This window comes from Polistes canadensis, unplaced genomic scaffold (assembly GCF_001313835.1).
Source record: "Polistes canadensis isolate GaletaPanama2010 unplaced genomic scaffold, ASM131383v1 scaffold_129, whole genome shotgun sequence".
In the NCBI taxonomy this organism is placed as follows: Eukaryota; Metazoa; Arthropoda; class Insecta; order Hymenoptera; family Vespidae; genus Polistes; species Polistes canadensis.
The window spans coordinates 94,183-120,217 of NW_014569676.1; the positions used below are offsets into that span (position 1 = coordinate 94,183).

The 26,035-nt window shown below is 33.3% G+C and overlaps 1 protein-coding gene across 7 annotated transcripts in view; it reads right to left on the reverse strand.

Annotated features, from left to right (window-relative positions):
• Window positions 1–9,806: 9,806 nt before the first annotated feature.
• LOC106788193 (protein Tob1) overlaps window positions 9,807–26,035 on the reverse strand; it is a 30,839-nt gene continuing 14,610 nt past the window's right edge. For 5 of the 7 annotated variants that reach the window (XM_014751250.1, XM_014751251.1, XM_014751248.1 and 2 more), the window contains exons 3-4: window positions 13,582–14,569; window positions 9,807–13,434 (exon numbers count right to left, since the gene is read on the reverse strand). In XM_014751250.1, the coding sequence (XP_014606736.1) occupies window positions 12,579–13,434; window positions 13,582–14,318 (1,593 nt within the window). In that variant the 5' untranslated portion in view covers window positions 14,319–14,569 and the 3' untranslated portion in view covers window positions 9,807–12,578. Of the gene's footprint in view, window positions 13,435–13,581; window positions 14,570–24,103; window positions 24,326–24,781; window positions 25,431–26,035 lie in introns of those variants that run through there. The other 2 variants (XM_014751254.1, XM_014751253.1) reach the window with 2 other exon arrangements.

Sequence of the window (26,035 nt, forward strand, 5' to 3'; positions counted from 1 at the left end):
CCTTTTTTTATTTCAATCATTTATTATTCTCACTTGTTATATTTTCTTTTTTTATTTATCCTTCCCTTTCCCTCATCTTTCAGCCCCCATAAAACTTATCCTTCTAATAATGCAAGAAGAACTTTATAGAGAACTAATAATAATAATAATAATAATAATAATAATATATATATATATATATATGTGTGTATATAAATATTATATGTTTATATATGTATACTTATATACATATACAAATAACGTATCGCAAATCGTACTTTTCCTAGTAAACTACAAAAATTCCAACAATTAATAGGACGCCTTCTAATTGAAGATTACTACTAACGTATATTCTGGCTATCTATTTCCATTCATTCATTTGATTATTCATTCATTCATTCATTCTTCCATCGTGACGTCCTCAGATATATCTCATCTTTCTTTCCTTTCTTTTTTCTTTTTTTTAATACAAATCAGCAGTCCGTTGCTTTATTATTTTAAAAAGCATCTTACAGAACTATATTCGATCAAGCCTAATTTGTTTCCAAGAAAAAAAAAGTACGCAAAAATTAAATTCGATGGCATATTATTATGCGTTTCATTTTTTCTCCTCCCCCTAAATAGAATATATTTCGTATTTATTTCTAATACACAATTTTAATTAATCAATTTAATTAAACAATTTTTAATGGAAAAAAAATGAAAGTGGAAATGAACACGGAGAAATTGAAAGGACCGAAACGAATTATTTCCATTGAAACGCGTTTTAAATTGTCAAGTCCAGTTATTTGTTGTTTTCTCCTTTTTTTTTTTTCGATCGATATGTCTGTCCATTTAATGTTTTCCGTTGTTTCTTTCTTTTCTTCTTTTTTTTTGGGTTATTTTTTTTCTTCTTTCTTTCTTTTTCTTCGTTTAGAATAAAGTTAGAAGAAGAAAAAGAAGAAGAAGGTATTAATTTACTATGATATTATTTATACTAGAGTCTCGCGTAAATATTCTTTTTTTTTAAAACCCATTTTCTTCAACGTAAGGTTTCCTTTCCCCCCTCCCCATCCCGTGTTTTCATTTAATGTGTTTAAAATTCACGAGATTGTAGGAATTTTTTCTAGAAAACATTTCTTATTCTCGTCAAATACGTTTTTTATCGTATACGTGGCATGGATTAATAATAGTCATCATCATCATCATCATCAATAATTCTTATTTTCATTATCCGTTCTTTCTTACCTTTTTTCTTTAACTGTACTTTTTTTTTCAAACGTTGTTATATATTATATATACAATTAAAAAACTATACAATACTAGGGAAAACCAAATGTTTTAGATAAACCTTAAAAAAAAAGGTAACTCACGCGAGCCATCAATTTTTTGTTACAAAAAAAACATTGACCTCGAATTGAATAAATCAAAAACAAAAAAAATATATATACATATTCAAAATGTATATGGTTCATTGTTAAATTATTATACGTTAACACAGTGTACGATTAATTTTGATTCATTAATATTACCTTATCCTTCCTTCCTTCCTTTTTTTTTTTACTAAACCAGTATATCGTGCCCAATCTAATCATTTTTTTTTAAATATTCTAATAAAAAAAAGCGTACGCACTAATATAATATTTCCAATATGAAATTTCAAAGTTCACCGAAAATGTAGGCTTTTTTTTACTTGCATAGTCTTCTTAATCATTCTCTCCTGTTTGCAATTCTTCTCACTCTTTTTCTTTCACTCATATTCATTCACACATCCTCACAATAAAATATGTAAACTAACATAAGATGGTAAAAACGCGTGATGTGTAATAAATGTTAACTGAAAAATAACAAAACAACATTGATTGATATTTAAAATATATAATAATATTATTATAATAATATTAATAATAATAATAATATAATAATAATAATAATAATAATAATAAACATAATAATAATAATAATCATAATCATCTTTATAGTAATAAACAAAGCATTGACAAGTTGTAAGATTACAAATTACAAAGGTACAAATAATAGGGAACGTAGTGGTATATCGTATACCACCATGGAGAAGGGGAACGGGGAAAGGGGGCAATCGCGTGTAAAATAAAAATTACTGTATGAGCGTACGTATTAGGTGTATGTATATGTGTGTATATATATGTATCTATTTACTCGTATCTATAAAAAAAGAAATTGTTAACAAAGATAGAAACGGTGATATATATATGTATATATAAATTGATCGTGTGTATCGATTACATATATATATATATATATATATATATTATATACACTCCGATTCGCTTTCGAAGTTATTAATTACGCGTAGGGCCGCTTTCGATCAACGAAAGGGTTATTAATTAATTATTGGATCGATTAATAATTCGTAAGTATCGTTGGTATCATCATGATCATCGATTCATTAAAATGATCGTAGTATTATTATCATTTTCCCATCGATATCTTTTCTTTCTCATTTTTTCATTCTGTCGGATGAAAATATAACTACGCTCATTGTCATTGTGTGTGTGTGTGTTTCTGTATGTGTATGGTTGTTGTCTTTAACGCAAAAACCGTTTCATCTTTGTCGTGTGTGTATTATGTGTGTACTCTTCTACGCACGCGTGTAATATGTTCATATATGTTTATATGTATGCATATATCTATGTATATATTTGTTTTGCAATCTATACGGGCTTAACAATATTTGCCCCGTCTATATATGTATATATATATATATATGCGTACGCTATATATAATATATTATATGTATATGTATGTATATATAAAAATACAAAAAATAATTTACAAACTGATAAGTATATCACACGTGAGTTTATATCCATAATCTTTTTTCCTTTTTTTTCTTTTCTTTTTCTTTTTTTTCTTTTTCTCTTTTTTCTCTCTTTTTCTGTTTGTTAATATTTGGGATTGCAGCCTGTAGATGTATTGTATGTAATGTATGTATGTATATATGTGTGTGTGTATCGTTGTCGATCGAGAAAAAATGTTGTTCGTTTTAAAAGTTGATAGAAATTTCTGTGCACGTTAATTTTTCTTGTCCCCATCATAATTTTGTTGCATTTAAACAATGATACGAGAGAAACAAATATTATATATTTTTTTCTTTTTAAATAAAAAATTATTATAGCTCACACGTGTGTGTGTGTGTGTTTATATCATGTGTACGTTTAGAAATATTTGCAGCTTATGCGTTCGTTCCTCGAATAGAATTTTTTGGTTGTTTTTTAATGCACATACACACACACAGGCCGTAATAAGAAACGGAAAATAAATTTTGCACGATCAACAACAAACTATGGATATTAACGAAGGAACATGTCTGTGTGTATATATATATATATAACTTTTAAAATATATAATAATAGTAATATATTATATTATTCTGATGCGTCATTAGAGCACCGATTATATCAAACATCATACAAAAAAAACAACGTTAACAAACTATCAAAAAATGAAGTTGAAATAGTAGGAGGAGTTTCCTTAAAATCTACACTTGTTTTTGTTTTTTTTTTCTTTCGTCTTGTAAACTCGCGAAGAAAATAATATAACGGCTTTTTACACAATATATCTACATATTATATATTATAATTGCACTATACGCTAAAGTAATATATTCCTAAATATATGTATATGCATATATGTATGATAGGTAGGTATTATAATATATCAGCGCGTAACGATATAGTGTATACTCTATATAAGTGTGTGTATTTTCTTTTTTTTTTTCTTTTTTAATTGTATGTGTCTGTCTCTGTGTAAATTAGTATATATATGTATATGTATGCATACACAAATTCGTGTTTGCAACAAATAATTTAATATATACACGTTAAAATAAGCAGATTCAACAGGAGACGAGATGTATAAAAATTCGTGTAGAAATTTTCATTTTCTCATTTCTTTGTAAAAAAAAAAAAAAATAAACAAAAAATAAAGGAACGAAAGAGAAGAATACGAATTAACAAAAAAAAATAAAGTCTTCGTCACATAATATATATATATGTATATATAAAAAAATAGAAAAAAAAGAAGATAATAATGAATAATAATATTAATAATAATATTAATAATAATAATAAAAAGTAATGAGAGGTATCTATGTATATGCATATGTACTATATATATACATACACATAGATTTTCCTTTTACTCATATTTTTACATTCTCATTATCTTTCTCTCTCATTCATTCTTTCATTTTCTCTCGTCTACAGTTCATTCAATTAAAAATTAATATTATAAATGATACACGCGAATTGTTTTGATCCTTAAATGATGAGGTCCACGCAATATTTCATCTTCACGCGCGTTCACATTTTATTTTATTCATTTCTTTCATCATCATGCGAGAAGGAGAAAGTTTCATATTATGTTGTTTTAAATCTTCTTTCCATTTTCCGCAAACAAGGATTTTTCTTATTTATCATCTCCCTTCTTTCTCTTTATTATTTTTCTTTTTTTTTTTTTATTATTATTCGTGTGAGACAACCGATAGCTGCGAGGGGTTTTCTTCTGTTGTCTCTCGCACCCTCTTTCACTCTCTTTCTTTTTAGTATCATTATTATTATTATTATTATTATTATTATTTATTATTATTTTTGTTTGAATAAAAAGGGGTAATTATTAACACGATATTACAATTACGTCGCGCTTAACGATTAAAATGAAGTTATTTTAATTTTTTTTATTATGATTATTATTATTTTTTAATTATTCTCGACATCAAGAGCGTGTATTTATGTGGATTTATTTTTTGAATAGGATACAAAAATCTTCTTGTCTTCCCTTCATTTCTTCCTTCCTTCTTCTTTTTCCTATTTCTCGCGTTGTGTCTCTTCCACATTCGTGTCATCATGAATATTTAATAAAACCATTTAAGGTAATAGTAGTCGGGGCATTGATTTAACAACCAATCGATTATCTTCTTTTCTAATCACCAACACACGACGGATAATAGTATCATTATTTTCTTTTACTTCCATTATTATATTTGCTTTCCAGTTGTTTCTTCTTGTCAAGTGAAAAGAAACGACTAGGGATTCCTCTTTTTCTCTTTTTCTGTCTGTCTTTCTTCTTCGTTAAAAAAAAAAAAAAAACCCGACACTTTCTTCGGCATTTACTCTTTACAGCTTATTATTATTTATTATTTTTTCTTTTTATTTTTTTCTTTTTCAAATATGGCTCGTGTAATATATATATATATTATGTATATGTATAATAATATGTATATAGTTTACATTCAGCAAGTAGTTAAAGTATTGAAAAATATATATATATATATATAGATGTATGTATGTATGTATGTATGTATGTATGGTATATGCATGTATATATATATAATATATATATATATATATAATTAATTACAAATCTAATTATCAACCTCTCTTTCTCGTTAATTCCTTACTTTAGCTAGTTTACTTATATATAGTTGACTTTTATTTTTGTTTTTTTCTTCTTATTTTTTTTGGTTTTTCTCATAAATCCCTTTTTGCTTCTTCTCGTGACACTCTCGAAGTGTGCTTTTAGAGTATAATACGTATATGCGTATAATTTTGAATACTTTTTTTTTTTTTCGTTTGTTATATTTCTTTTTTTTTCCTTGTTTTTTGTCTTTTCTCTTTTTTCTTTCTTTCTTTCTTTTTCCATTCAAAACAATTGTATTTTTTAGCCGTAGAGAATTGTAATATTTTGATTATTCTCGGAAATTAGAGGAATATCTTTTGGACCAATGTTACGTTTTACGATTAATTCTTAAGAAGAAATGTGTATTAAAGTATAAAAAATTTTATTACCACGAAGTCTCTCCCAGATACTTTTTTTTCTTCTCTTTTTTTCCTTTTTTTCTTGTTTTTCTCTTTATTACGATAATATTAAAAAACGAAATTATTCATTTATTGTTTTAAGATTTTAAGTCAAGTATTTTACTTCATTGAGAATTGATTGATTAATAGATCGATCAAAATTATTATCTATTTTGAGCGTTCATTAATTATCATCGATACGTTCACTAATTTATATATATATATATACACACACGAAAGAACTTTATTATTATTATTATATTATTATTATTATTATTACTATTATTATTATAATTATATCCATTTGAAAAAATATACTTTTCCTTGACACATTTCGTAAAAAAAAAAGAAAAAAATGACGTTTCATAAAGAATCTATTACAATATATATATATATATGTATATATTATATTTCTTCTTAAAAATAATCGTACGGAAAAATAACAAATAACGTCCAAAAAATTTCCTTCCATTTTCATAAATAAAACAATACAATTCTCGATATAATAAATAATCTCACATTGCATATATGACATATTCTCTTGCGCCCATATACGTACGTGTGTGTGTGTCCACGCGAAAGAATTTTTAATCGATATCGTTCAATTTCTTGTGTTTTTTTTCTTTTTTTACTGGCACTAAGCCAACGTAAAGGTTGATGATTTTTCAATCAATGCTTTTTCTTCTGTGAATTTCAAGATTTCCATTTTTCTTTTTTTTTTCTTTTCTTTATTTTCTCCCGTCATCCCCATTTTTTTCCACGTTCACAACTTCGCATATATATTTTCGCAACACTTTTCTTTTAATTATTTCTTCATCATATACAGCAGTAGGTAGATAGATAAAGTAAGTAAGTAAGTAGGTAGGTAGGTAATTAGGTATATATGTGTTATGTATGTAAGTAGTACGCTTTTAGCGTGTTCCATTTTTTTGTTACGTTAATAATATGCGTTTCATTTCTCTTCTTCTTTACCTTTTTCATTCTAATTGTACAAATTTATTTCTATATATATATATATATATATACATATATATGCATATGAATATATATTTATGTATGTGTATATATATATATCATATATGGTGTATTGCGAAGTGTCCGATTATCACTATATGATTTTATACGTTATCAAGATTACTTGTTTACCATTTATGTAAGAGACAATACCAATGGCTATTAGTTATAGACATATGACATTTTAAAGACATATTATTTTGTTGATCTTTCTCTCTTTCTCTCTCTTTCCTTTTTTTTTTCTTTTTCCCCCCATACTTTCTCTTTCTTTTACTCTCGGCTTATATGAATGTGTATTTAGATTTTCTTTCTTATTAGTAGTATCCCATTTGAAACGTACTTTATATATGTAATTTAATATGGCCGTGTGTGGTATGGTTATATCATAAATTAATCTATCTCTTTCTCATTTTCACCCTTCTTCTTCTTCTTTTTGTTATTTTTTTTTTTTTTGGTTTGTCTTCTTTTCCTAAACAAGTACATCGATTACAAGGTTTGGAAAACTATGCGTACTTTTAATATTTCCTTGCTTATAATATTGTATTTAACTTTAATCGTATTGTAAACGTATAATAATAATACTATATGCTTCCATTTCGTGTACTCTTTTTCGTGTATGCTCTCTCTCTCTCTCTTTCTATATATATATATTATTATTTAGTAGTTTTTTCTTCCTTTTTTTTTTTAAATAAGATCCATAGCAACCAAAGCCCTCTCTCTCTCTTTCATTATTCCACCACCCCATCCCTCTCCCTTCTGGTTTTTTTTTCTTTTTTTACATTTTCTCATCCTTTCGTCATTCCACGTTTTCCCACACATTTTTCCTCTTCCTTAAACCCTTTCTTTCGTTCTATTTTTATTTTGAAAGAGTATATAATAACATCGTGTTTTGATTCTTTCGCTGATTGTTAGCTAAAAACACATTTCGTTTCGTGCTGAGATATCCGTTTGATTCGCGTACCACCTTATTGCAACGTTTCTTTTCCTCCCCCTTCAACCCTTCCTTCATTATTTCCGTCTCTCTCTTCCGTTTTGCAATCCTTACGACGACAGAGACAACATTCGATCTTTTTCTATTTCTTTTTTACGTACACTCGCGCACATACAGCATCACGCACGCCCGCACACACATACACACACTCTCTCTCATTCCTTCCAACCCCCTCGTTCACCTTTTCATACTCTCAGCATCCAACTTTCCCATTATTCGATATGAAACTCCGAGGTTATGCGAAAATAGATGAGAAACAACAAAATGATCAGGAACGATTATTCTCTTCCCCTCTCCCTCTTCTCATAATTCGTTCCTTATCGTCCGAATTTTATCTAATTATTTTATCCCTCTCTCCCTCTCTTTCATGTATCATAGATAAATCACGTCGTAGAGTGTGTGTGTGTGTGAGAGAGAGAGGGCAAAAAAGAAAAAGAAAAAAAGTTGTAATAAAGCCTCGTGTAACAGTTTTCGTATCGCAGACTAGGAAGGTTCAAATTTTTCTTTGCTATTTGCAAATCTCATCTCATCTAATCATTCATTCATTCATTCATTCATTCTTTCTTTCTTTCGGTCCTATTTCCTGACACGTCAAAAGTGGAAGAGCATTAGAGACACTGCCCGAGTGTTTTTTTTTCTTTCCTGGGTTGTCGTGTTGCAATATGGATTTTTACTCGGACAATTATAAAGAGAATAATTTAAATACGAATCCGAGGATTCTCCACGGTTTCGCACCATCTCGAGAATATATTTTTTCTTTCTCTATCTCTTCCCCCTTTTTTATTTCGATTACATTTGAGGACATTCCTAGTGCTTTACTTTATCGTTCATTCGTTCTTTCCATGTCTCCACCCCCTCCCCCTCACATGTTCAACCACTTTATACATATTTTATTTCCCTTTCGTTCATCACTTGTTTTTTCCGCAATCAATCAATCAATTAATCATAATCATCATCAATCCCATCCTTACACCACCACAAAATCCTTTTTATTTTTATTTTTTTCTTCTCTCTTTTTAACAATAGCAGGTACTAGCATAGCTAACACAGTCATACGTATCGTTAATAGTTACAATTAAGTTTAGATATTACTACAGAGTACTGTCGTGCTTCTCTTTCTTTCTCATCATTTATGTCTATTTTTATTATTTCTTTCTTTCTCTCTCTCTTTCTATTACTTCCACGTTTTCCACCATCATTCTTCTCGCCGTACACGTCTCATTTATCTTTTTAATTTCTTCTTCTTCCTCTTCTTTTTCCTCTTCTTCTTCTTCTTCTTCTTTTACTACTACCCTTCGCTTTTTTTTTTTTAATTAATTTTATAAGTATAGGTTTTCGTAGTTAAAAACTCGTATATATTATGACCCCCCCATCCCCCATGTCCCTAAACCCCACCCTAACACACGCACCCCGTGCATCCGGAGAGGACGGTTGCCGAGTGGCCCGCGCATATACACTTTTTTTTTTTTATTTTGACTATTTTTATACTAATATAACGGAAGATATATATTATATCGTCGTAGGATCCTCGTTTTCCTCGTTTCTTTTTTTTTTTCTTTTTCGAGTCGATTAAAACACGGCTAATAATATTATTCTCTTTTTATCTTTATCTTTATATTTATCATTTTTATGATTTTTTTTTTCGAACGACGACAATTACGATGACGATGGACGACGATTATCTATCATCTTCATTCGCGTATCATTCGAAATCGTTGATTATAATTAATCCGATGTTTGAGAAATTTTCAAATGAATTATCTTTTTTCGGTTGGTAACATTCGAAGTATTTCTATAAACACGATCATCCACTATTTTCCTATAATATTCATATTATCTGATGGTATTTATATATAGAATAATTTGTGGAAAGAGAAGAAAAATCTAGGAAAGAATAGACGAATATTTAGGTCAGGGAGTATTATGATTGGAAACGATTATGCATAAACCTCGTTGAATATAATCATATTAACATTTATGTTTACCTTTTTGCCTATATTTTCGTCTTTTCTACCGTAACCTTTTTTTTTCTTCCCTTTCTATTTCCTTTACATATTAATTATGTAAGAGTACGAGTTTTAATGATCAGAAAGAAGAGAGAGGAAACATGTACTATACCGAAATGGTTAAAATTCAATATTTCCAACAAAATAGCAATAGTAAAAAATATATTTGTTACCAATATATATATATATATATATATATATAAGATAATATAAAGTTCATAAAACTGATATTCTTGAATTATAGCTACAAAAGAGTCATGATATTATTACCAAAATAAAATGAAAGTTTCACAATCATTCTGACTGGTCTGGTAAATCTAGTGTTAAAAATCTTTTTGTTTTCTCTCTCTCTCTCTTTCCGTTTCATTTTCGTTTTCATTGCTCTATTATTCGGGCCTGTCGACGGTCTCCGGATGCGCGCATCCTTACGATTTTCTCATAATTATGACAAGATAATCACTTTTTTCTGTTTGTTTTGAATACTTTTAGCACCTAGTGTACCCGGGCGGGCCCCCCCGGGCCACTGACCACGAACCACAAACCACCTAACATTTCCCCTATTTTTTCGTTCTAATTTTTTCTTCATTGTCGGCCGTTATTATCGAGCCACGTTTATCATTTCCTTTTTGCATTCCCATTTACCATATATTCTCCCTTTTTTTTCCTTTCTTTCTAATTTCCCTTGACAAGAGCTCACGAGAAGAAGAGGTGCATGATCAAAGATGAAAAAAGAGAAGAAAAAAACATATTCGAATCATTAGAAAAGTAAAAATCAAAGTAAAGAGTATACACTTTTTCTCCCCCCTTTCTCTTCTTCTAATTTTTGGTTGGTCTCTGTTAATGGCTGGCAGACAAATATCACAAAAGTCTACAAACAAAATATGTCAATAGGCTCGTCGCTCGTCTTTTGTTTTTTCAACAACAAACACCTATTCTTCTCTCTTTCTTATTTTACAACATTTTAAATCGTCGAACGAACAAAAATCGTGAGCTCTTCTAAGGACATTTCATGATAATAATCCGCGGCCATTTAAACTAATTTTCTAATATCCAGGATTCGTGCGGACAACGGCGTTCACCACGTATCCAAAATCTTCCCTCCTTTATTTCGATTTCACGTGAAATCGATCAATTCGAAGATTATTTATTAACACGTTCACACGGGCCCCCGATTTTCATATTTTTCGCTGCACACAACGACAGTCGAGTTTGACCCACCGGTGATGCACATCGGCGTGAACGCGCTAAACGTGGCTTTACCGTTCGTACGCTAATCCTTACGAATAATACGACACGCGCCAATCATCATCATCATTCCATTTTGTTATCTTCTACTTGTTTCACCTCTTCCTACTCTTCTTCCTCTTCCCCGTCCCCCCTCACATTATCTCTCCTACGTTCTACTGTATTTATTATAAAAATAAAATGAAAAATTTCGTACCGATGACGAATTTTTCCGAACGGTATGAAATTGCGTGCGCTCTCTCTCTCTTTCTTATTATTTTTTTGTTTGTTTTTTGTTTGTTCATAATATCCGTGCTCATCCTCCGCGAGAAAGAGAGAAAATTGTTTCCTCCTCTCGTTTTGCTTTTTTTTTTTCGGATTTCGCTCGGCGGTCTTCAGATTATTTTCTTCTTCCGTCTCCCATAGTTTTTTCGATCACTCCCCCCGACTCTAATTCCCGATTTATTTTCCATCCCCGTTTAATAATATCCGTCGTCGTCGTTGTCGTGTACACGACGAAAGGAATTGACAGATACTTCTTCTTCCTAATTATTTTTTGCTCGCGAGAACCCGTAAAGTGAGTGCATCTTCAATTATAATACATAGGCTCTACAGTCATATCCATTATCAATTCTCCGACTATACCAGTGAAAAAATAAATTATTACGTCTTGGTAATATGTACGTGTGTGTAATACGTATGTATGCATGTATGTATGTATTATTATGTATACGTGTGTTCAGCCCGTCGGGACTGTAATCCTTGAACGTTCTAACCTAAGAGTGTGGAACGTTCGTCTCAGTGTCGTTTAGTTTTCTTCTTCGAAAACTTTTCGCATAATTCAAATAGTTAGCATCATCTTGTTGCACTATCCTCCCTTCGTCTGCAAATCGTTCTAGGATTTTCTGTGTGTTTCTGTGTAATTTTATGCGTGTATCATTTTTTCCTCGGGACGTGTATGTATTATAGTTCTGCCCTATTAATAACGCGTGTTTTTGTATGTATCGTTGTGTGCAGATGTATGTGTATAAATACATATATGTATGTATGTATATATATATATATATATGATACGTTTCCATGTCAATAATAATGACGATGGTGTGTAACGTCGTGCAGGTAATAATATTCGTTCGTAAAATCCCCGAATTCGTGTGATCGATTCGATCGCATCGAACAAACAAATAACTGCACTGTCTTCGTCCTCGTCGTCTCAATCGTCAGGTTTTTCTATCTCGAGTATGCATTGCAGTTATTCTTGCTTTGACTTTAGTGTCGTCAACGATAACGCCCCCGCGGCTTTGTTTTATCGTTGCCCCCTCTTCTCTTCTTTGTCTATCAACTATAAGAGAACGGTAAAGATGTAATAAAGTTGTCCTCTAGTTTAGGTTACGTTTTCCATTCCTCCTGAGGGGGACTTCATAATTTGGAGTCGACAGATCGATGGGGCGACCTTGTTGAAGGTCGGTAAGAGTCATCCTGGCGAGGGGAGCGAATCGTCAGGCGCGTGGCGGCAACTTGCCTAGCAGCGTTTACGCGCGCAGGATATTAATTGGCTACGAGGAGGTGCTGGTATTGGCTGGCAGGATAGGGTGCCACCGAGCCCAATCCGAAATTGTTCAGGCCCTCGACGAGAGCATTTTTGTCGGGTTGTTGTTGAGCTGCCGCCGCCGCTGCTGCCGCTGCCGCCACGTTGACGGTGCCGGTGCTGGGGGTGGCACCCGAGCCAACGGGTCCAAGGTTTGCGGAATTTTGCGCGTTGGCCCCTGCGTTGCCGGTTGCACCAGCGAGGATGCCGTTGCTGGTGGCCCCGTTGGTGCCGGCGCCGGTGGTACCGGTTCCGGTACCGTTGACGCTGCCACCATAGAACTGATACCCGGCAATCGTGCCAGGGTCGAGGTAGGACGAGGGGAACTTGGCGGCCCCGGCGTACAGATCGCTGGGCAGGTAGCCCCCGTGGCTCGACGAATCGAAAATGTTGCGGTGGGAAAATTGTGGGTGGTACGCGGCGGTTGCCGCCGCCGGACCGTGCTGGAAGAAATATGCGCTCGGATCCGTGTGCTGTTGGCTCCCGGCCCCCCCGGCACCCACTATGCTACCCGGCGACAGGCTGCGATTGTTCGGCGAACTCTGCGACACCACCGGCAGGACCCCGCCGCCGCTGCCACTGGTGCTTCCTTGCTGCTGCTGCTGCTGTTGCTGGGCCTGTTGCTGCACCTGCTGCTGCTGCTGCTGGGCTGCCGCCGCCGCCGCCGCCTGTTGTTGCTGTTGCTGCTGCTGGGCCGCCGCCGCCGCCGCCGCAGCTGCCTGCTGTTGCTGGTGTTGTTGATGATGATGATGGTGATGAATCTGTTGTTGCATCGCACGCTGCTTTATATAATTCGAAAACTCAGTGGGTGACATCCTGAAACCGGTCAGACAGAATGGCTTCTGAGCGAGTCTGTTTGTGTTTTGTTCAAAGGCTTAGCGCATCTATGTTAAGATGCGTTTCGGTTTTTATCGTTTGATCATGAACGACACGCAGGTGATAGGAGAAGGCAGTAGGACGTACCTGTTCGCTCGTTTGCTGCTCGTCTTCAGCTTGGTGCTGCCGAATTTCGTTTGAGCGAAGGTTGCGGTCGTGAAGGTGAGCGGTGCCGTGGTACGCGGGATGAAGTTTGGTACGGGGCTGGGCGAGCCCTTGAACGAATTACCGATCGGCGTGGGCGAGGGGGCCGAGGAAGACCCGGAACCGTGGCTGTTCTGCTGATTGTTGGAGGAGCCGTTGCTGCTACTGTTGCTACTGGCTAGAGAAGTCGGGAAGGGCGAGGTGGATTTGGGACTTAAACTGAGACCACCCAAGGACGTACCGACAGCCTCGATCGGTCTGAAGCATTGGGCCTCGGGATTGAAAGTTTTGGTGACCTCTCGATCGGCCGAACTCTCGTCGTGGGGATCTCCGGTCTCGGAGTAGAGGATTTTCACGGCATTCATCTCGCCTATTCGATAGCTGACCTCGCCCGGGTCCACCCAGACGGCCAACTCGGCCGGCAGATTCTCCAGGATGTCTTGAATCGGTACGCCGCTTTCTTTAGCTGCTCGTTCCAGAACTGGATCCACCGGGTCGCCAGTTTTGAGGCATCTGAACGCTGAACCCTTGAACGGCTTCTCCGGATACCAGTGACCCTTGAACTTATCTTTCAATGCTTTCTCGAGTTCCTCGCCGAATATGTTGACCCTCCTCCGTGGTAACTTGTTATAAAGATACGATATCACGAAATTGAGTGCCACCTGCACCTCGATGTGCATCTTGGACTTCGGTGGAAAAATCTTCGGGCTGTTCTCGCTCGTAGCGACCGTGGGATAGTCGAGAGGGGTACCACCACCGCTGCCCGATCGCCCCTTTTCCCACCAATACGGGAATATTATATTCGTTAAGGTTCCTGCCGATTTGAATAAGACGGCGACGACGACGACGACGACGACGACGACGACGACGACGACGACGACGATGATGTCCTTCGTGACGTCGTCGCGAGTGACTCCAGCTGATTACGAATCTTTAACAGAAAATTCAGAAAAAAAACGACGTTAATGTGACAGTTCGATTGATTTCAATCCTTATTATTGAATATCACAATTTCCCATAGTTTGTTTATCCCTATAAATTCCCTAGATACAATACTTTTAACTACGACGTGGTTGTATAGTTTAAATTGCCACCATTTCGTCTTATTCCTTTCTTTCTTTTCGACATTTTTCATTTTAACCGAGTACATTATACTTATATAACATAGTCTAGCCAATACGAATTGGCACACATTATGGAACGAGTATTCCCTAGCTCAGCGAATAAGGGGAGGCAATAAACGGGATTATTGCTCGGAGACCTTCGAGAATAACTTCCCCCGATTGTGAATGTCGTTCTCTGACTATAATACCTAGTAACTATACGATATCCTAACAGGATAAAAGCTTGCCTACGAAATGGTCTAACTTCACGAAAAAGAAAAAAGAAAGTCATTCTTATGCAATTAAGTCGATCGATAAGAATATAACGATAATATAATTGGTTAAGAAATGTGTATGTATATATGTATTTGTTAGATATTAAACGTAATGTAAAGTTTAACTCTCGTAGAATTTCGTAGAAAATTTCGTAGAAACGTATGTTCTAACTACTACTACTAGAGGTAGCCACTAAAATTTGTTGGAAATTTCAACGGGTAGAGTCGAGACAGGAAGCAGCTCGATATATAGGTTAAAACGAACTAGCGTACCCTTCTTGCTTCCAGTAATACGTAGTACATGGTACATGGGGCGTTGGGGGTGGTAGATATTGATCCCGGTTGAGTCGCCCGAAGGTTCTCAAGTTAAAAATATACTAGCGGCCTTTCGAATAGACCCGACTTTGGTAGGCTGATTTTATACGCGATCCAAATAAATGAACAAAAATGAACATTTACGAATGAAATGATTTCATTTGAATGATTCGAACGAAATTTCATATTGATATAATATTATTTTGAATAAAATTATATGAATTTGAATATTGTGAATTCTAATTGGACTAATACCCTGACACGATTCGTGTTTGTTCATCGGAGCGAAACCGTAAGAAAGGAAAATGAAAGAGGGAAAAAGAGGAGAAAAAGTCTATGGAAGTATTAGTCGCGTGCAAGGGAAGAACGCATGAAAAGCCAACGAAGTACGCCCTTTACATTTATGTTGAACCTGAATGGAGGTCACCATGGTAAAAGGGGATAGCAAATGTGGGCCAGAGAAGTGTCCTTCAACGAACGAAGTCAATGGTTCGCGTATCGTACTTCTACGTACACTCGACTATATACGCATTGACGTGCTTGTCCTCCACTATTTTTTAATCCCTTTTGACATCTCATTTATTTTCTTTCTTCATTTTGTCGAGTATAATAAGAATCGAATTAGATGAAGATTATTATGTTCATCGTCCAGCTCGTTTCTAGTGTTACAAATAATTCTAATTCTGTTTCTAAACTACCCGAATATGAATCGACTTTTCGAGTTATAAATCGATCTGCTAATAACTAAAAACAATATTATTGATTCCATTAAAATATTGAAAATAATCTAGAAAATATCAAAAAAAAAAAAAAAAGAAATGGATTTAACCGCATTGGCTTCTGAGCTAACTCATATAATATTGCACGATACATAGAAGAGTATACAGATATATAAGAGGCATATATACGTAAAGAAATCGATAGAAACCTTTTGACATATTCTAATCTGACGCCTTTGTGAAATGAACTTTGACATTTTGTTGAGGGAGGCACGTGGTTTACAGGTCGCGTGGTACTTTAAACACACGTCGACACTTATGATCATTTTCTTGACAAGTTTAATCGTCTTTAAATGTATTATCGATACCATTAAGAGAACAGTGTAAATAACTGGAAGATTGAAAGTTGTACGATCGAATAAAACGATGAGAAAATAATTGACGTTGTTAAAACATTATCCAATTGATATTTGATCAAATTGACACTTACGTAAATTAAGATAAAAATTCTAATTAATTTTGAATAAGATTTTATAATAGACGAGTTCAGTGTTCTGTTTAGTTTTCATCGACCTAATCTACATTTCTAAGTTTTACGTAAGAATTCGTTCCTTGAGTTTACAATCAACGAAAAAAACCTCAAAGGATTGTTTTTAGTTTTTCTTAACGGTTCCTTCCCTTTCTTCATTTTCTTTTTTTCCCAGGGTATCTTTTTCTCTTGGTGAGAGAGTATAGAGAGCGAGAAAGTCTGTGAGAAAGAGAAAGAAAGAGAGAGAGAGAGTCGAGCAACCCGACAGATCAATACACCACAGTCTCTCTCAGCAGACACAGGCGTTGCTGCTGCTCCAGATAACAAGGTGAGGCCTGCCCTATAAGCCTCCATTTAAATACTGCTGGAAATGCAAGGTTTCCCTTTTCTATCGACCTCAAATTTTGCTGACAATGAGATAAGAGATTCATCAATGACAACAATTTTCTCATCTTTCAAATATACTTTCTCTTTTTTCAAACTAACAGTGGGATTCTTTGAAAAGGTTCATTATCGAATTAATTAGAAACGACGATTACGAATTATTGTAAAATAACGGAACTATTAATGTTCGGAGTACGGTTAAATAAATTGTAGAACATTTCAGGAAAAAAAAAAGAAGAATTTATATTATGTTATATAAAAAATAGAGAGTAATATTTGATATTATAATTCCGTTTCTGATGTTTCAATCGTTATTCATGTAACTCCAATTAAAAATATGATAAATAAAAGAACAAAAATATGACGTTATATTCAGGATATCCTTATGAGAATTTCAACGTCTTTCGAATAAATACGTAAAAGAGAATCAGTAATCACCTGTATTGTTTATTCTAGGATAAAATAATGATTCACTAAACTATAATTATTTCGTCTACGGGTAAGGTGGTTATTATCGATAAAATTTTTGTTCTTCGAATAATATAAAATAATACATAAGAGTAATAAATATTTTTCGCTGATTGTACTCTAAGAAAATGATTCTACCAACTCCGGGGTTTTAGAAAGGGAGAGAGAGAGAATAAATCGAGAAGGAAGAATAGAAAAATAGAGAAAAAAAGAGAAAAAGAGAGAGCAGTCGTTGACACGATAGATAGCCACGACACTTGGGAAATCCCAGCTAGGATTATTGCAAGTTATCGCCGTTCACTTGGCTATATCAAATATCTCGAGAGACACAAAGGTAATCTACCGGTTATCCTGGTGTTACTTTGCAACACCGAAAGTGTATTTTCTCGATACACTATACAGTAATATATATATATTTATACCCATAATTATGAAAGTGGTCTGAAGTGTAAATTTAAAAAAAAAGAATTAATCAGTTATTATTCATACAACACATTATTTTAAACTAAATGAATTCAATATAATTTTCACACACGATATAGATAATGATTTGTTATTTTAATATTATATAAAATTCATTTTGATGTAATCCTAAAAGATATATGACTTATGGTTAGATTACTTTCATAATTATTAAGCACACTTGTTAAATTGATTTCATATATTAACTTGTCTTCACATACATCAACAAAATTGAACAAATATCAATAAAATTCGTAGGAAATGTATGTAACATTATCTTTTTTGATCAAGAATAATCCAATGAGATGACGATTCGACTTATATAAGCCCTATACTAACAATAAACTAAGGTTCTAAAGATACGATTACTATGTTCTGCGTTGAAAAGAGTATAACATATGGACGAACATGTGTCGTTTGTCATAGTGACACACTTGTGAATAAACAAACAATCAAGAATATTTAACATTCGTAACGTAGTTACAAACCTATCTACCCTAATTTGATATTATATTTGAAAAAGAAAAAGAAAAAACATTATCCAAGGAGAAACGTGATGTAATTAGATTGTATTTCGTAGTTTCTTTGGGGTATCTGGCAAAGACACCTGTCGTTTCGGGTTCTAAACACGGTGACAGGTTCATCGAGTAAAAACCCTTGAGGCTTTTTCTTTGAGTAAGGGAACAGTTAGAAAGAAACGGGGAAAGGGAAGGAACAGAGTAAGAGAAAGAGAGAGAGAAAGATTTTCCTCGTAACGTCTCGACAATTTTCATAGTAAAAAGAAGATGGAAGAAAGAAGAAGAAGAAAAAGAAGAGATACATGGGTGGTGGGTGGTGGATCGATCGATCCAAGCCAAGACGCCTTGAGTGGTGAACGGGAGGTTAGACTAGACACAACCCACAGAATCGTCGAGTTAATCCTACGAAGGAAGAACCTACGTAATATTAGTAGATATTCAAGAAATAGAAACAATTTCTCTAAGGATTTCCAATATTCTTTATATACATTAGAACCTGTTTTTTTCATTATATATCAGTTTAATATATTATGTATATTTTATATATATTTTTTGTCTTTTTTATTATCAGTTTATATAATCGTATCAACAGCAAGATCATTAGCGACATGTAACGATACATAGTTATATTAGGTGTTATATATATAAATATTTAAAGTTACTGATTGTTTTTAAAAAATGAATAATGTTAATGTGGTGTTTCCTCAGTGAAAGAACAGTCTTTTAGAATTCTGTATCTTATTCTTTCATTGATTAAATCAATTGAAGTCAACAAATTTTAGAATGTACCAATCAAATACACCACACATACCATAACATAATTTCCCTTGAACTTTAATAAAAAAAACATTTGACCTCGGGAACCCTCCGGGACCCTACACGGCCACGTATAGTTTATAAAAATCAGAACAATCATATATATTATTATATTAACAATGAATTTTACGATACACGAATCCTGTGAATTCAAAGTCGTGTGACATTGGTTTTTCTATTTATTCAGTTTTTTGTTTTGAAATTAGAATGTCTGTGCATAGAAAAATTGCATAAAGAAGTATATACGTAAGTGGCATTTACGTTCACGGAATTCTAATTGTTAGATAAGAAACGAGGTAAGACAATAGTTTAAAGAACGGGGGAACAAATAAGAGAAAAAATAAAATGGGTAAGGTGAAAAGGTAGAAAATAAGAGACGTCGAACTAGGATCGATACTTCTCGTACAATGGCCGTGTTCCTCGTCTAAAAGGGCGTAGCACTTCCTCCTCCTACTACTACTATTACTACTAGCCTGGTATCATAGAAAAGCGTGTCGTGTTATCCAAGTTTAAGATATTTTTCTTAGACTAATATAAGCTTCTTTTAAACCCTTTCATTTATTCATATTCGTTATATTCCTAACTATCTAGAGGAAGTGAAAGGAACATAATCAAGAAAAATCGTGTTGAGGTATGAAAAACAAGGAATAATAATAAATGGTTCTATCGTTTCTTATCATTTAAAAGGCTAATTCATTTTTCTATTCCCAAAGAAATAATTTCAAGAAAAATCAAATATGTAATACGTATTTATGTATACCAAGTTGATTAATTATTTATACACGTTAGTATTATTAATGGTTTTGAACAATAAGTGTATGCATTGAATTGGATTGATTAATAAATAATGTTGATTACGTGGTGTTACATTTGCAATAAATAAATATATTATAACACGTATTATATAATATATTTAGTTAAGTTAATAAGTAATCAAACATTTTACAAATATGATTACAAAATTCGAATAAATTGATATCCCTCAAACAAATGAAAAAGTTATTTTTAATAATGTATTGACTTAAAGAATAAATGAAAACGCGTTTTATTTATAGAGTGACTTTTGCAAACACAGTCGATACTAAATGAGTTAATAATTTGTATCAAGTCTGCTGCCAGGATTTTTTTACGCTTTACTACTTTACCACATCGATTCAAAAATAGAAACAAAAATGATTTGAAAATATTGAATAATATTTCGTGACGCCATACTAGAATGATGAGATATATAAATAAAATGATTCCAAATGAATAATGATAAGATCAATATTTAACGATAAAAAAAGTATACATATATATATACTATACTATTTTAAATCGAACCTTCTTCTTCGAGCTACTTCTCCTTTTTTTTTTCTCTCTCTTCTTTTTTTATATAATTAACAATAGATGTAAATAAAGTACATAGGAAAGAATATCGATTGATCTACTTTCGTTTACTCGAGAGAAGAAAAACGTTAACTATATAACAACAGAGGAAGAGAGGAGAGATTCTACGACAGGTATATTATTAGTTTGAAAAAAAAAAAAAAGAAAAAAGGTTAATGGAAAAATGAGATAAAAAATAAACAGAACAGGGGCGAGGGGAGGAACAACACATAACTTAACAGGAACTTAAATACCTTTCCTAATAACTCTGATCGATAGTACCTTATCTTTTTTTTACTTTTGAAGAAAAAAAAGAAGAAGAATTAAGTGAAAAATACAGCCAGTTAGTTTCCCGATCGAGTTCGAATGGCTCGTAATGACCTCGCATTACGTGATACGTCCCCCGAAGTGAGACGGGTTTACGTAAGTGTGAATAAGACGAGCCGCATTCTAAAGTTGATCTATTTATGGACGCGCACCGTGTTCTCCACCGAAAAAGCCCAGCCTCTTCTAACAACACACAACCATATACTCTTTCTTTCTTTCTTACTTACTGGCCCACGCGCGTATTCTTTTTATTCTTATTTTTCTTACATAGAACACAAAAACAGTGGTGCTCAAACACTATCGTACATTATTATACAATATTTTTTTGTTTGTTTTCTTTCATCAATATATCCCGTGTAATATTACTATGATATTACGTTTAAAATGATATTAATGAATTAATGAGAAATAATAAAGTATATTGAAATATATATATATATATATTGTTGTTATAAAATAAATATATATAATAATTAGAAATATAATTTGGGCACCACTGTTATAGAGGACGAGGAACACGCGCACGCTTATCTGGCCCGCGAACGAACGAACGGACCTAATTTTATATTCGGAACAAAAACTTTGCTTGATACTGCCAAGTGGAGCTGCTTACACACACTAACACGATATCGACCTTTCGACGGCCTTCGTTCTTCTTTTCTATATCCCCCAACGTGTACATATATACATTTATATGCACGTATACATATATATATACATTTTTATATGCGACGATGAAAAACAATATTACAATTTCTTATTCGAGAAAATAATAATTTTAATTTTAATTGATTTATCCCTGGTGGTTGTAATTTATATCGATTGTATTTAAAGAAATATATAAATGAATATTTTTTCTCTAATTTATACCTAACACCTATTACTATTCAACCATTTTAAAATTCAATTATAGTGCTAAAAAGTATGACGCGTTTTTAAAAACACATTAAAATGATATTATTTTTCGTTTAATTTGTGTATAAATGTAATATAAATTTTATCTCTATTACTTTTTCTTTTTGTTTTATTAATATAAAATATCTGTATATTTAATTAAAACATCATTCATTTAACTTTCAAGAAATGATAATGTGTGTGTGTGTGTGAAATCTGTTTTGAAATGTTGAATATATTATGAAACAAATATTTCAATTCGTTGATTTATCAAAATTTCTTAATTGAATTTTCGTTATTCCCAGTCGTCATCTTTTCATTGATATCGATTATCTACAATTTTTCTTTCATAATTATCTCGAAGAATCTAAAACAATTAATGATTAAAAAAAGAAAGAAAATGTTCGTAAGTTTTCGAGATGCACTTAAAAAAAAAAAAGAAAAAAGAAACGTTACGTTCGAGAACGGGAAAGAAAACACATTTAAACATTTTTATGTTATTTCTACCGGTCGTATAAAAAATCTTGTTATTATTATTATTTCTTTTTTTAATCCATACACAAAATCATGTTGTACAAATAATACGAAACTCCCGACGGTTTCGTCAGTGAGGAAGAGAAGAAACGTCGTTGTCGTTGTCGTTGATGTTGTCGTCATAGTTTTTAACGATGGAAAATTATTCTCGACAACGAGTAGTAGTCAGTTGTCTCCCGTTCTACTCGTCGAGTTCTCTATTATCGAACACGGTTCACGCGGAAAGTAGTCTTTTCTATAAATGGTAAAAGAGAACGTAAGTAAGTAAGTAAGTAACTTACAAACTTAAGTTCTCGTATTACAAAGAGAAGAATTATTGGCTCGTCCACTGAAAGATCTCTATTTATCTCTATCCTAACATTTTTTTCTCTCTCTTACTCTCTCTGTGTGTGTGTGTCTACTGATTAAAAGCAATTTTGAATTTGGAACCATTGCCAAAATGCATATTTCTCTTATGATTCACACTTTTGCGTGTTTTTACCTAACAGCTGGATCGTGTATAACCAAGTAAAAAGAGACGGAAAATTACATCTCGTGGGCGAGTGTAACGGGGGGGCTAGGCGGGGGGGTAGTGGTGGTCTAACGAAAATACGACTATAATAAATCCATACACGTGGGCAGAGGACAAAGATAGAGACAGAAACGAAGAGAATAGACGATGAGTAGTAAAAACTGGTGGGGGAGGGATGTAAAAACAACATTGAACGATATTTAGCGAAAACATAGTCAATAAAATCTAAGTTTTTTTTTGTCTTTTTCTTTTACTTATTATTATCGCGAATACATTCTCTCATTCTCTCTCTGTCTCTCTTTTTATGTCTGCTGTTCGTCTCTCTGTCCCAATCACGCAACTCGTTCGTTTGTATTCTCGGTAAATATAGTTGCATTTTACGATGCAAATGACGGTGTAGACCTTGGGTTATCTACAATACTGTTCTAAGTTCACGAATTCACATTTATTCGGAAGAAGAAGAAGAAGGAAAAAGAATAATAAAAGAAATAGAAAAAAAAGTAAGACAAGAGTAAAAAAATAAAAATAAAAATAGAAAAATTATACTTCCTCGAACGTTTGGCCTTTCTTTTCGGAAAATAATTTTATCTATCTCTTGCGTACAATAATAAAAGTCTGCTCTTTGAAAAAAAACAAAGATGAAAAAAGAACAAATGCACTTTTCGATATCGATAATCTAATCGATCGATATATTATTATATTCTCATTACCTATAACACTCTATCTCATATTATATATATATATATATATATTTATATTTTTTCTTAAAAAAAAAAAAATAAGGATGTAGTAATAAAAAAAAAGAGAGAGAGAGAGAGAGTAAAGTTCTTAAAACAAAATTTATACGATCGAAGAAAAATGACGAGGGCAAGATACGACGTTTATACGATCGCGACCAACTAAGCAGCGCACATGTGCGCTTAGTATTGCGTCGTACACTCCATACATGGTTCACACACACACACACAAACCCCTCACGTGCGCACATATATCACATATGCGCATATTCGCAAGAGCTCACACACGTACCACACATATACACGGATACTTTACTAACACGCGCGTGATGTATCACGCGCTAGCTAGCCTCGAACGGTCGAACCGTATGTTCTCTCTCTCTCTCTCTCTCTCTCTCTCTCTCATTCTCATTCTCATTCTCTCTTTCTCTCTCTCTGTCTCTCACGTTTATCGTGGAAACGTCTATAAAGTCTCGAAAGTGCGAGCGAGATATCTCGTACTCACATGGTTCTTTCTTTTTTTCTTTTACGTAGCGGTATATTCCGAAACTTATGTTCTCTTCTCTTTCTTCCGTAATAATCCAACACAAACGGACGAGCGACGACGACGACGACGACGACGACGACGACGACGACGATTACGCACACACCTTTCCTCGTGTAGTAATCTTTTTTCAAAAGAAATACGTTTCCTTTTCTTCAAAGTAGAAGAAGAAGGAGATGCCCACTTGGATAAGATAACAATCTTTCATTATTAATATCCACAGAAATAGCAAAATAATATTAGGGTAAAATAGAGAAATTGCATAAGTTTTTCTAGGGGCGTGGGGAAAGAAAAAGGAAAAAAAATTAAATAAAAATAACAGCTTTAACATTCCTATTGTACACTCGCGCACTTGGATCGATTATCCACTTCTTTCTTCCGTCTCTCTCTCTCTCTCTCTCTCTCTCTCTCTCTCTCTCTCTCTCTCTCTCTCTTTCTCTATATCTCTCTATCTCTTTTTCTTACTATCGATCGTAGCGTTACTTGTTACGTAAAAAAAAAAGAAAAAAAAATAAAAAGAAAAAGAAACGCGGACAGAGAGGAGATAGAGATTTTAATTTAAAGAAGCGATTAAAAGTTAAAAAAGAAAAAAACAGGAATATAATGATAAAAAAAGTATAAAAATGAATTTTCTCTTACTTCTTCTTTCGTAATTATTGACACCGCGATAAACACCGAGGGACTTCGAGCGAGCATATATATATATATGCATATATATATATATATTTTAGTTTGGTGCACTTATTAATATGCCATTTTACGATAACACGAAATAGTTTTGAACTCGACGACTACCGCTGCGAGACTGGAACGCGGTGCTCATATCTGCGGGCTCTTACATAGTGGACGGAAAACGATGACGCCGTCGCGGCCCTATGGTGGGGACTAAAAACTCTATGCTTTGGCCAATAGTGGGGGGCGAATACTCGGCAGTGGGCTATTCCTCACTCGCGGCACAGACGTCGTCGTGTTCACTCTGAGTAACATGCTGCTTTTACTGCTGCTGCTGCTGCTGATGCTGATGGTGGTGGGGTGGTAGTGGTTATGGTGCTGTTGGCGGGGGTAGAAAACTAACTGGCAAGGACGCGACGCGTCGGCCGACCGACCGACATATACCATACACCATTTACTTACTACTACTACTACTACTACTACTACTACTTATTCTTTCCACGAGGTGCAGTAGTTGCAATCAAAGAAGAGAAAAAGAGAATGTCAAGGGTTGTGTGTATGTTTCTTTACAAATTTTTCTTTTTCATTTTTATTTTCTTTTTTCTTTTTCGTTTTTTTTTTAACGAGAAATAATACTTTTATTTTCTTATCGTTATGCAACATTTATCTATTTTCTTTTTTTTACGCGATATGTAAAACTACTTTGCTTGGGTTTTCCCATTATTTCTTTCTTTCTTTCTTATTGAAGAAGAGGATAAAGTATGAGAAGTTAAAAATATAACCGAGGATAAATTGTTCTTCTCTCGTGAGCAGTTCGTAAATGAAAAATTTATAATCCGTAGATTATATTTTACTTAAGCGATAATTATAGCGTAATATATTAAGGATATTACGATTCATTGTATAAATTAATTGGGGGATTTTATATTTGTTTTTATATTATATAAGCTTTTTTATAAATCGGAATAATACTTCTTTTGTAATATCGGATTTCAATTGAACATCCCTAGAAAATAAATAATAAACAAAATAATTATGTATCCGTCATACTTCGTGCCTTGTTATATCGATTACGTAAATGCTTACTTGCGTATTATATATATGTATTTAGACATATACGTAACATGTATAGTATGTATGTGAGCGAAAGACCCCTACAATCGCATTACGGCAGGGGTCTTCCGTTCACAAACGGACTATATCTGTATGCATGTATGATAC